Source organism: Ruditapes philippinarum, unplaced genomic scaffold, assembly GCF_026571515.1.
Source record: "Ruditapes philippinarum isolate M1 unplaced genomic scaffold, ASM2657151v2 ctg349_1_1_1_1, whole genome shotgun sequence".
NCBI classification, from domain to species: Eukaryota; Metazoa; Mollusca; class Bivalvia; order Venerida; family Veneridae; genus Ruditapes; species Ruditapes philippinarum.
In genome coordinates this window covers 244,524-257,742 of record NW_026861914.1, presented here as the reverse complement: position 1 = coordinate 257,742, position 13,219 = coordinate 244,524, and the positions used below count along the sequence as shown (strand labels likewise).

General features: G+C 34.0%; 1 protein-coding gene across 3 annotated transcripts; it reads right to left on the bottom strand.

Moving 5' to 3' along the window:
- Window positions 1–2,991: 2,991 nt before the first annotated feature.
- Window positions 2,992–12,356, bottom strand: LOC132717354 (peptidyl-prolyl cis-trans isomerase-like 1). 3 transcript variants are annotated; one of them, XM_060700802.1, is made up of 5 exons: window positions 12,087–12,228; window positions 10,367–10,461; window positions 5,147–5,301; window positions 4,644–4,712; window positions 2,992–3,232 (listed from the first exon to the last, which is right to left on the bottom strand). In XM_060700802.1, the coding sequence occupies exons 3-5, from the start codon at window positions 5,298–5,300 to the stop codon at window positions 3,009–3,011; spliced, it is 447 nt and encodes a 148-aa protein (XP_060556785.1). In that variant the 5' UTR covers window position 5,301; window positions 10,367–10,461; window positions 12,087–12,228; the 3' UTR covers window positions 2,992–3,008. The 3 variants fall into 3 exon arrangements, with proteins under 3 accessions (XP_060556785.1, XP_060556784.1, XP_060556786.1); XM_060700801.1 differs by lacking the exon at window positions 10,367–10,461 and having other exon boundaries at window positions 12,166–12,356; XM_060700803.1 differs by lacking the exons at window positions 10,367–10,461; window positions 12,087–12,228 and adding an exon at window positions 5,609–5,724.
- Window positions 12,357–13,219: the final 863 nt, after the last annotated feature.

The window sequence follows — 13,219 nt, the reverse complement described above, 5'->3', positions numbered from 1 at the left end:
TCAAGTTTGCTCATATTAATTTGATTGGCCCCTTTTAGGGGCCGCTAAAATTAAATTTAGATATACGTTTAAACGTCTATTGCTACAGAACTAATTGATGGATGATCATCAAACTTTGTCTGTAGCATTCTTGGGGAGTCTTTTATCAAGTTTGCTAATATTATTTTGATTGGCCCCTTTTAGGGGTCTCTAGGGCTAAAAATACAAAAACCTTTAAACATTTTCTCCTTCAGAACTAATTGATGGACGATCACCAAACTTTGTCAGTAGCATTCTCGAGTAGCGTTTTATCAAGTTTGCTAATATTATTTTGATTGGCCCCTTTTAGGGGCCGCAAAAGCTAAATATAGAAATACCTAAATATGTCTATTTCTACACAACTAATCGATGGATGCACACCAAACTTTGTCTGTAGCATTCTTGGGTAGTCTTTTATCAAGTTTGCTCATATTAATTTGATTGGCCCCTTTTAGGGGTCTCAATAGCTAAAAATAGAAAAACCTTTAGAGATCTTCTTCTACAGAACTAATTGATGGATGATCACCAAACTTTGTCTGTAGCATTCTTGGGTAGTCTTTTATCAAGTTTGCTCATATGAATTTGATTGGCCCTTTTTAGGGGCCGCTAAAGCTAAAAATAGAAATACCTTTAAATGTCTATTTCTACAGAACTAATGAATGGATGATCACCAAACCTTGTCTGTAGCATTCTTGGGTAGTCTTTTATCAAGTTTGCTCATATGAATTTGATTGGCCCTTTTTAGGGGCCGCTAAAGCTAAAAATAGAAATACCTTTAAATGTCTATTTCTACAGAACTAATTGATGGATGATCACCAAACCTTGTCTGTAGCATTGTTGGGTAGTCTTTTATCAAGTTTGCTTATATTAATTTGATTAGCCCCTTTTAGGGCCACTAAAGCTAAAAATAGAAAAAACCTTTGAACATCATTTCCTACTGAAATATTAAAATTGATAGATGATCACCAAACTTTGTAACATTCTTAGGTAGTCTTTTATCAAGTTTGCTCATATTTAATTTGATTAAAGCCCCCAGATTCATGCATTTCTTCAAATATTGTTTAAAACATATTCTAATCTCCCAAAATTTAAAATTTTAAATATTCATACATTCCCAACACTGAAAAGCATTTTTTTGGGTGACGACTCCAGGGGCCAAATCAATGGCCCTCTTGTTTATTTTGTAGCTAACAGGCGACTGGTTTAAAAGCTCAACTGTTCAGAAAATAAGGGAAAATCTATTGTTTCCACCTAGGGTTGTCATTGGGCAATGCTCACCCCAAGTGTTGGGTTCTCTGTCACAAATTTCGTTTAAGTTTTGCCCAAGCAAGTTGGTATCCCAAAAGTACGAAAGGAAAATGGGTTTAAAAAATTTCACACACTAAATTATTTTGAAAGTCACGTTCAAAGGCCCTGTTTTACTACCAAAAACTCTGGAAATAGTTGAGCACAACTTTGTCTTACTGACACCTCTTATGTTGTGTTTTAACCATTAAAAACTAAGATTATGACTTTTTATACATTAAAGCAACAGCCTCCAGATGCAGTCAAAATATTTTTTGAAAATTTAGTAAAAGTTTAAAAAGTGAGTAAACAAAGTAGACTAGGTAGGCCCCTAAAATGTGTCAATATCTTCGTGATAGCCTTTACCCTTAATGGTTTAAAATACTACGATATAGAGAGTAATATCAGCCCTATTTTGCTCTTAACATAAATCCTTACTATTTAAACAATTCTTCAACCAAGTAAATATTTTTCTCGTTAGATTTTTTTTGTTCACCGATCTGGTGATACCAATTTGCTGTTAGCATTTCTTTGCATAGTAATTGCAGATTTTTATGCCCCCACCATAAATGTGGGGGGGCCTATAGTGTTAACCTTGTTTTGTAATTTATATAAGATTTGAAGGGGCATTGGAGGTCTTTTCCACAAACAAAAAGAGGTTGTATGACCTTTACATTGTTGGTGTGAGTTAAGATTATAGCATGTAAATGATTGTTTGGTTCTTAGGGGATTTAAACACATTTTTGGTCATCGTTGGTTGGTTTATCTAACCCACTTTACTGAATAACTAACCCTTAATCACCAAATTTTATGCAAATGAGCGATTACTAATTCCTGAATTAGTAATGAGAGACATATAGCTATCAGTCTCGAGTGTCCGAAATATTTTTTTCAACTCGTCCAAGGATTGAACCAGCAACTGACAAATTAATTTCAATGTTCTACATAGGCCGACATATCTTACCACGGAAATACTAATACTAACAATTACATTAATTATTGAGGTACTGCTCCACAAAATAATCTATGTTAAGAATGTTTATTCCAACTTGCCATCATACTTCTTTGTTTTGTATAAAAGAGAACTTTTGAAAAGGCTATCTTCATATTCCATCTATTTTGCTAATCATGCTTTTGTTGTTGTTGTTTTTTGTGTGTGTGGGTGGGTGCGGGGGGGGGGGGGGGAGGGGACAAAATGGATCTCTGAAAAATGTTAATGTTAATAATAATCAAGCTACATGATTGATTTGTTGTATGGGATATTTGTAAAATAAAATTAAATGTTCTGCATAGGTAATAAAAGCAAAAGTAATTTGGGTGCGCTTTATATGATAACATAAATGTGGTTGGAAACGTGCTTTTACGTTTTATAAGTCTCCACTGTGATACATATTTGTTATAATAGAATGTGCAATAAAAGTATTAAGCACAACAGAAAAATATTTATTATTTACTCCAAATTTCAATTTATAATTATATAAAACGTCACAAGACAATGCTATATGAAATAAAAATCTAAGAATTTATTTAACTTGCAGTTTAGAGGGCAAAAAATCTAAATTTCATTTGAGTGAGTGACCTTACTAAAATATGCAACAGACTGACTTCAAAGTTCAAATAAGGAAATTTCAAGGCACTTTACAGTAATACACTCAGGTGAGCAAAAAGATAACAAAATAACCATTGATAATGTTTTTACATTTTAATCAAGTTTGAGGTATAGATGCTTTTACAATTTTGATATCATCTACAGGTTTATCTGTACTGTCTGTCTCAACTAGTCCAACTCTCTGAACACAGGTCATACCACTGCTCACACGCCCAAATATTGTATGTTTTCCATCCAACCATTGTGTAGGGGCTAGAGTAATAAAAAACTGACTGCCATTTGTACCTGGCCCACTATTAGCCATTGATAAAATCCCTGCACCTGTAGTATACAGAAAAGTGTTACATTATCAATTACTATCGGACTAGGTCATTCATTTCTTTCAATACCTTAAAGCAGCAAGTCTTTAAATAAATACAAGTACTATTTCACAAAAATAAAAAAAAAATGTAAAAATTTGTTTAAAAAATTGTCAGATGTATGTATTCACACTGTAATTCAGACAAATACTAGAAATGTGTCCATAGGACACGGATGCCCCCACACGCCACTGTTCTGTCAATCTTATGACTCTAGGTCAAATATTTTTTGGACTACATGTGCCACAAGTTGAAAACTAAAAATCAACAAAAAATCATAATTCTGTTAAATTTGGTCGCAGCATAAATTCCTTCCTTTACTACCATCTACACATTAAGGTTGTTAATCCCTGGAAGTTTAAGCAAAATCTGCCATCCCGTTTAAGAGGAGTTGCGTTCACAAAATTTCTACATAGTATATAATGAAAAAATCAACAAAGGGCCATAATTCTGTTAAATTTGGTCGCAGCATAAATTCCTTCCTTTACTACCATCTACACATTAAGGTTGTTCATCCCTGAAAGTTTAAGCAAAATCTGCCATCAGGTTTAAGAGGAGTTGCATTCACAAAATTTCTACATAGTATATAGTGAAAAAATCAACAAAGGGCCATAATTCTGTAAAATTTGGTCGCAGCAAAAATTCCTTCCTTTACTACCATCTACACCTTAAGGTTGTTCATCCCTGTAAGTTTAAGCAAAATCTGCCATCCGGTTTAAGAGGAGTTGCGTTCACAAAATTTCTACATAGTATCTAGTGAAAAAATCAACAAAGGGCCATAATTCTGTTAAATTTGGTCGCAGCGAAAATTCCTTCCTTTACTACCATCTACACATTAAGGTTGTTCATCCCTGTAAGTTTAAGCAAAATCTGCCATCCGTTTTAAGAGGAGTTGCGTTCACAAGATTTCGGGACTGACGGACGGACGGACAAGTGCAAGGCTATATGCTCCCACATTGTGGGGGCATAATAAGAAACTAACTATCCCCATTTATTATCTATTATAAATGAATCAATGTATACAGAAATAACTTATTAACTTGTATTCCGTAAGGGACAACATAGAAATGTGGCAATAAAAGCTATATTTTCATCACATTTTACAGAAAGTATCCATTTCTTAATATGTTGGTATATTTATTCAGTTCAATTTTCCTTATATTCATTCACTCATCCCAAGACACTGCTTACATTTTATATTAGAGTACTAATTTCAATTTTATTTTCTGTACCCACATTTCATTTCTTGGAGGAAAAGTAAGCCGATGTTTACATAATTTATATACTGTGTATACAAATGTATATTCCCACAACAAACACACCAAAAAAAATCTGAATTACTTGCTGTAAAAGTTTTTACAAGTACAAATTACCAGTATGCTTAAGATCCCCATGGATTTCGTCGTCAAATTCTTTTCCATATATACTGGCACCACCTCGTCCTAAAAGTAATCAAAAAACATATATTGGAAAACATATATCAGAAAAAAAATATCAGAAAATAGAACAGAACTTTAGGAATACACTAGCTTTAGATTTTTTCTAAACTAATGTCGTCTGAAAATATTTTTTTATAAATTAATAAGTCTTCTGAAATTCATAAAATGTTTTGCAGAAATTTGCTATTTCAAATCTTTAGATCAGCTATTATAAGTTAATATGAAATGAGAGTTCCCCATGTTGTGTCTGTGCACTATATGTTCTAAGTTTGTACTATAAGATGTAAAACATTAAAATGTGAGCAGACTTAAGTATCTTTAAAAAAAGATACTTTGCCGAGGTAAATCTGCTCTTACTTGCAAACATCATTTCAGATTTCTGTATTTATGAAGAAATGTTAGCAGTTATACACTGATTAATGTACATAATTACAAACCTGTTCCTGTTGGATCGCCTCCTTGAATCATAAAATCTTTAATAATTCTGTGAAACTTTACACCATTGTAGTAACCACGTCGAGCAAGTTCAGCAAAGTTTCTACAAGTGTTTGGAGCATGTTTCCAGTACAACTCAACCACAACAGTTCCCATTCTAAAATAAATAATGTTAATAACAAAATCTTACATTTTAAATATAATCTGTACATATATATCAATATTTTATCTATGTTTGTTTGGTTTATACAAAATTTATTTTAGTTTGATTGTTTAGAAAGCTATTCGCTTGCAGACACACTTTCGAATCTGTTTCTGGAACCAACCAGTACTGAGCAATGAGTGTAAAGTTTTTTGCCCAAGGAAGTGACGACTTGCCCCTGATGGGGTTTTGAACCCATGCGGCTAGCGATCATTAGATTACTAGTCTGATGCGTTAACCACTCGGCCATGCCGACACTTACTATGTTTGTTTGATTGGAGATGACGCTATCAAGCCTCATTTCGGCGGAACATGTACACTTACTTGTCACAGGTGAACTTCGCTCACTATATGGTAATCAAAAAAAGTAACAAAATAATGCAAAATGTAAAAAACAAGAACCGGTTGAACCGGGTGATGCTCCCCGAGAAGGTTCTGGACACAGGAAAGTATAAAAAAAGTGAACAAAGGGCAACATTTCCAAAATTAGGCAAAGCAGAGTTATGGTTTTTTTGCACTGCACTTCTATTCAATGAGATCTACCTATCTATAAAGTTTCCTGATGATATCAAAGTTATGTCCCGGGTAAAAGTCAAAGTGTAAAAATGAACAAAGAGCAATAACTCCAAAATTAGACCAGGCTTTGTTTAGGTTCTAAAGCATTGCAATTCTATCCAATTATATCTGGCTACCTACAAAGTTTCATGTTGATATCTCTAATAGTTTTAAAGTATTGTCCAGGACAAAAGTCAAAAAGTAAAAATAAACAAAGGGCAATTACTTCAAAATAAGGCAAGGCAGAGTAATGATTCTTAAGCACTGCACTTCCACCCAATGAGACCTATCTATCTACAAAGTTTCATGTTGATATCTCTTATAATTTTAGAGTAATGTCCCAGACAAAGTTCAAAGTGTCAAAATGAACAAAGGGCAATAACTCCAAAAGTAGGCAAGGCAGAGTTACGGTTTTGTGCACTGCACACCTACTCAATGAGATCTATCTACCTACAAAGTTTCATGTTGATAACTCTTATACTTTTAGAGTTATGTCCCGGACAAAGTTCAAAGTGTAAAATAAACAAAGGGGGATAATTCAAAAATAAGGCAAGGCAGAGTTATGGTTCTTGTGCACTGCACACCTACTCAATGAGATCTATCTACCTACAAAGTTTCATGTTGATACCTCTTATACTTTTAGAGTTATGTCCCGGACAAATTTCAAAGTGTAAAATAAACAAAGGGGGATAATTCAAAAATTAGGCAAGGCAGAGTTACGGTTTTTGTGCACTGCACACCTACTCAATGAGATCTATCTACCTACAAAGTTTCATGTTAATACCTCTTATACTTTTAGAGTTAAATCCCGGACAAAGTTCAAAGTGTAAAATAAACAAAGGGGGATAATTCAAAAATAAGACAAGGCAGAGTTACGGTTCTTGTGCACTGCACACCTACTCAATGAGATCTATCTACCTACAAAGTTTCATGTTGATACCTCTTATACTTTTAGAGTTATGTCCCGGACAAATTTCAAAGTGTAAAAAAAACAAAGGGGGGGTAATTCAAAAATTAGGCAAGGCAGAGTTACGGTTCTTGTGCACTGCACACCTACTCAATGAGATCTATCTACCTACAAAGTTTCATGTTGATACCTCTTATACTTTTAGAGTTATGTCCCGGACAAATTTCAAAGTGTAAAAAAAACAAAGGGGGGTAATTCAAAAATTAGGCAAGGCAGAGTTACGGTTCTTGTGCACTGCACACCTACTCAATGAGATCTATCTACCTACAAAGTTTCATGTTGATACCTCTTATACTTTTAGAGTTATGTCCCGGACAAGAAAAGGGGACGGACGGACAAGGCGGCGACTATATGCTCCCCCGAAATTTTTTCGGGGAGCATAAAAATGCAATAGGGAACGATCTGAGATAAGCATCGTATACGTCACTGATAAGAGACCTGTTCTAAAAATAGCCACATATCGATAACTTTCGGACAAGGAAACTGGTTAATCTACATGTAGATTATACAACATGTAATAGTGAAAAGAATACTTTTATTCACATTTCTCTCAATGGAAATGATGTTCCTGGAGTTAACCTTGCGTAAAGCATGATTGAGATGGTTTAAAACCATCAGGAAAATAAAGATGATATGGTGAAAAAGAAATAACTTTCGGGGCAATACTTTCCCTGCATGTCAATATTGAGAAAAATGCCGGCGCTTGGCAATTTGTTTTTGTTTCACTGTTTATCAAAATTAGAAATGGTGATATGATAATTATGGTATGATTTTAAGAAATTGGGACTAAAAATGAAAGAGTATCTTTCTGTCCCAGGTATACCGTACAAAATTGTGTTTATATGTAAAATACGCAGATTGGAGAAGTCATGAATCTATCCACCAAAGTGCTACCAGTATTAGATTAATGATTAATATCTTAATTCTTTAATAATTTTAGAATAAGCAAAACTCTGCATTTTTCCTATTTTACCTAACAAAAGGGCCATGATGGCCCTGAGGTCGCTCACCTGTAAATAGGCCCCCCAACCCCATCTCCCCCCAACGTTGCAGAGCCAATTTAACCCAAGGGCTTTTATTTGCACAAACTTGATAGACACCCATAAGAAGATGTTTCATGCTAAACATCTAAGCTCTAGCTCATTTGGCTTTTTAAAAGAAGATTTTTTTTAAGTTTTTACTATACACATATAGTTTAAAACAATGACACCCCTGGGGCCGGGCCGGTTTTGACCCCAGGGCTTTTATTTGAACAAACTTTGAAGACACTTACTAGAAGATGTTTCATGCTTAATATCTAAACTCTAGCTATTTGGGTTTTTTCAAAGAAGATTTTAAGTTTTTGCTATACACATATAAAGAAAATCAATGACCCCCGGGGCGGGGCCAATTTTGACCCCAGGTCTTTTATTTGAACAAACTTTGTAGACACTCACTAAAAGATGTTTCATGCTTAATATCTTCACTCTAGCTATTTGGGTTTTTTCAAAGAAGATTTTTTAAGTTTTTGCTATACACATATAAGGAAAATCAATGACCCCCGGGGCGGTGCCAATTTTGACCCCAGGGCTTTTATTTGAACAAACTTGGTAGACACCTATTAGAACATGTTTGATGCTAAATATCTTAGCCATAGCTCATTGAGTTCTTTAAAAGAAGATTTTTAAAGTTTTTACTATATGCATATAGGGAAAATCAATGACCCCCCGGGGCGGGGCCAATTTTGACCCCAGGGCTTTTATTTGAACAAACTTGGTAAACACTTATTAGAACATGTTTCATGCTAAATATCTTAGCTCTAACTCTTTTGGTTCTTTAAAAGAAGATTTTTTAAGTTTTTACTATATGCATATATGGAAAATCAATGAGCCCCCGGGGCAGGGCCAATTTTGACCCCAGGGCTTTTATTTGAACAAACTTGGTAGACACTTATTAGAACATGTTTCATGCTAAATATCTTAGCTCTAACTCTTTTGGTTCTTTAAAAGAAGATTTTTTAAGTTTTTACAATATGCATATAGGGAAAATCAATGACCCCTGGGGCGGGGCCAATTTTGACCCCAGGGCTTTTATTTGAACAAACTTGGTAGACACCTATTAGAACATGTTTGATGCTCAATATCTTAGCCATAGCTCTTTGAGTTCTTTAAAAGAAGATTTTTTAAATTTTTTACTATATGCATATAGGGAAAATTAATGACCCCCCGGGGCGGGGCCAATTTTGACCCCAGGGCTTGTATTTGAACAAACTTGGTAGACACCCATTTGAACATGTTTCATGCTAAATATCTTAGCTCTAGCTCTTTGGGTTCTTTAAAAGAAGATTTTTTAAATTTTTTACTATATGCATATAGGGAAAATCAATGACCCCCCGGGGCGGGGCCAATTTTGACCCCAGGGCTTTTATTTGAACAAACTTGGTAGACACTCACTAGAAGATGTTTCATGCCAAATATCTAAGCTCTAGCTCTTATGGTTTTTTAAAAGAAGATATTTAAAGTTTTTTCTTTCGGTTGCCATGGCAACCATCTAGTTCTGCATGGAATTAAATTCTTTGAACAATTTTTAAAGGTGACCACCAAAGGAACATTCCTGTGAAGTTTGGATGAAATTGGCTTAGTGGTTTATGAGGAGATGTCATTTAAAGTAAAAGTTTACGGACGGACGGACGGACGAAGGACGGACGAAAAGCGATCACAAAAGCTCACCCTGTCACTTTGTGACAGGTGAGCTAATAAAAAATGACGATTCTAGTACAGGGATTTTATCAGAAATAATGTATACGTACATGCATGCTTGCATGTATATGACAATTGAGGTCCGTGATTTACAATACACTATTTACGTATAGACAATAAAATACATTTGTTTTTTATTTTATGTCTCACACAAAATATTTGTTGTTAAAATCATCGCCAATTACTGGTGCATTTTTTAAACTTTGTTTTATTGACAAGGTGTAAAGATGTATATAGAGGCCAGAGCAGATTGTGACACACGTTTAAATTTAACTTTAAAAAAGTAAAGTGTGTAGTTGTCCCTTATCTTTTCACACTAAATTCCATTTCCAACTTGTTTGCATTCTACAATTTCTTGAAATATTGCATGTAAACACAGTAAATATACGCTGATTAACATCATGTATAATGTGTACTCCTTAATCCCTTGTCCGAAAGTCAGTACAGGTGATGTAGTGGTGATTAGGTAAAATCTATTTTTAGAACAGTGTTAGCTTCAGATCGAAGGCTATTATAAAGATTTAGATTGAAATAATTTGAGGAGAATTTGAACAATATAGCAAGTACTACTCATGTTACTTTTTTAATATATAGCGCTTTTAGAGATGCATTATCTTTATAAAGGAAGGTGTTAACATTGTAAAGAAAAGGCACCTCTACAGTAAATGTTAAACAAGTAACTTGAAAAGTGATAATTGTTTGTAAAGACAACATCATACGACTCTACCCCAGCAGAGCTATTCAAAAAATGTCTTCTTACATCTGTAACACTCGTAAGAGGGGTTGGCAGTATCCAGAGATAGATCAAATATCTATGTCATTTATTTTTAAAATAGAACATTAAAAGTAAGACATCTTTTTGGCTGCAAGACATCTTTTTGGCTGCAAGCCATTTCATCTGGAAAACTTGTTCCGGTTAGGTGGTTTCCTGCTTACATCTGTTGGTGCATGATTGAACGGGAAACCAGCTGCAATCGTGCCAATCGCAACTTTTCGGGCTTTTCCGTCAGTCTTCGGATTAATGATAATAGCCCATGTAGTTCCGATTGCAATCGTGACAATTCGGGCGATTCCGACATACTGCGGAGTAATATTATGGAAATCTAAGCTATTTTAGTTACTTCGGTAATCCCAGTTTGTGTATATAAATAGGATTTCTATTTTTACTTGATTTATCGGTTTAAACCGTAATAAATTATAAACGAAATTGTTCTGTTTCATTTGTTTTTCAACACGCAAAAGTGAGTTTCTTTTATAATTGTTTTTTGTCTGTATTAGTTTTATACAATAGAGAATGGTGACTGTAGTATTAGGTGGTCTTACCAAATCACGCATGATAGAGTTATATTTAGATCTACTGAACGCAATTCAACTTCTTGGTGAGGTAATCTAAAAATAGCCCATGCATATCATTAACCTTGCCACGCGCTGATCCAAGTATCATATACATGTTTATTAATTGGTACCACGTATTTTAGAGCATTTACTTGTCTATTAAGCAAAGGAATGATTCCGCTGCGAAAAAGGGGAAATAAGATGTGCACACTTGTTTTCCTTCAGTATCACTTTAATATTTTTACGATTGATCATTTTCTTTATTAGTTTTATACAATAGAGAATAGATCTAAATCGTTTTGACAAAAAAATATTCGGTTTTCCAAAAAAAAAAACAACAAACAAACAAAAACTAAATAAACCCTTTATGATATACAAATACCGTAATTCAAAAAAAAAAAAAAAAAAGGTGATAATAAATTGAAACCCCCCCCCCCCAAAAAAGAACAATTTTAAAGGGTTGGGAACCGGCGGCACGAAATACCCAAATATACCCAAATACACCCAAATATACCCAAATATTGCCCAAATATACCCAAATATAGCAATATTTATTTTTGTTTGTATAAAATATAGATTATAATGAGAAATAAATAAATATTTATAAAATGACATGACTAAGCCTGCTATAACTTTCATTCATTCCGTTGAAATGGGCAGTTAAGATGTTGTAAGAAAATAAAGTTGTGACATTTGCTTATCTACAATATCGCTTCTTTATGAATGCAATTTTAATTCAAGATATGATATTTGTTGTCTACACTTACATTTTTAAGGTGTAATTTTGTTGAAATTTCATATCATAATAGAGGAAGAAGTCCATGTTATTAAAAAAAAAAGCTTTAATGGAGTACATATACTGTATCTTCGTTCAAAACACAATGATAGGAAAATGTATATTTGGGTATGTTTGATTATATCTTAGTGAAAGTGTATATTGTATTCATGATTAAAACAGCACTTTTTTAGTATAAAACATTTATTTTTAGTATAATTGGACAATATTTGGGTATATTTAGGCAATATTTGGGTATATTTGGGCAATATTTGGGTATATTTGGGTGTATTTGGGTATATTTGGGTATTTCGTGCTGCCCATTGGGATGAAGGCACAACTGTGCAAGCCTTTCCTTTTAAAAGGAAACTTTATTCACGAGTTTATTTTCACTTTGGTACAGACTCCCGGGTTTTTCCCCCTTTTTCTGAAAATGCACTTTGACCTACGTTGTTTCGAGTACTACGTTTGCTGGTTGCCATGTTTTAGGTGGAATTCCTGACCCAGTAGTTATAGACATAGCGAAATGTAGAAGATACTGGATCTAATTAGTAAAAGTTCGAACACCAAATTCTATTTTGTTTATTCCGGGCCAGTGACAGATGTAAAACGTTGTCCGATTGGTTACGCTTTAAAAATTAACCAATCAAAAAGGTCAAGAAGTAATTAAAACAATTAGACGGTGCACAGGCAATCTGTAAGTTTATAATATTCTTGCTAAAGCGGGTTATAGTCAAAGGGAAATTACTCTATTTTCATAGGGACTCTTAGGTCAGTCTAGTCTATTTTCACAAAAGCTAAAACCTGATTTTTTTCTGTACGATAATGATATGCAAGCCTAACACATTAAAGGTCATCGTGTTTATAGAGGATAGTTCATTACCAAATTTATTGATTTAGTTGGATAAAATTATATGAATAATATGTATGAAAAAGGCAAAGCCTCAAAGCGAGCTCGATTTTCTTTTACCGTAAGATATATATAGTTTTAAATAATCGTTCATTTTTATTTTACGTTTTCCGTTTTAAAATTGTCATTTGGTTACCGTAAAGCTCGCTTTGCGAGCAGACCCTTCGGGCCAGCTCGTCGAGCTCGCTATTAAATTATGCGAGCCTATTTTGAACACATAGTTTCCTCTTCCTTTGTTAAAAACTTCATCGATCATAACATCCATTACCACCCCAAGGGAAAAAATGGCATGTGTTACGCAACTTGTTATGCTAGTAAATGACCTGGTCACCTCAGTATATGAGAAAAAAACAAGTCTAAATCTACATCTGTACGTTAAACCGTTAAACTTGACGTTTCTTTAACGGTGTGCAAGAAAAAGAATAAAGAGAAATAAAAATAGGATAGAAAGAAAAAGGACACGGACACAGTTTTTTTTCTAGATAGAAGGTCAGTCATGAGAAAGTACTGCTGAAAATTCATGACTATGGAATCAGAGGTCCAACCTTAAGGTGGTTCAAAAGTTTTCTAGATAATAGGCTGCAGTCTGTTGT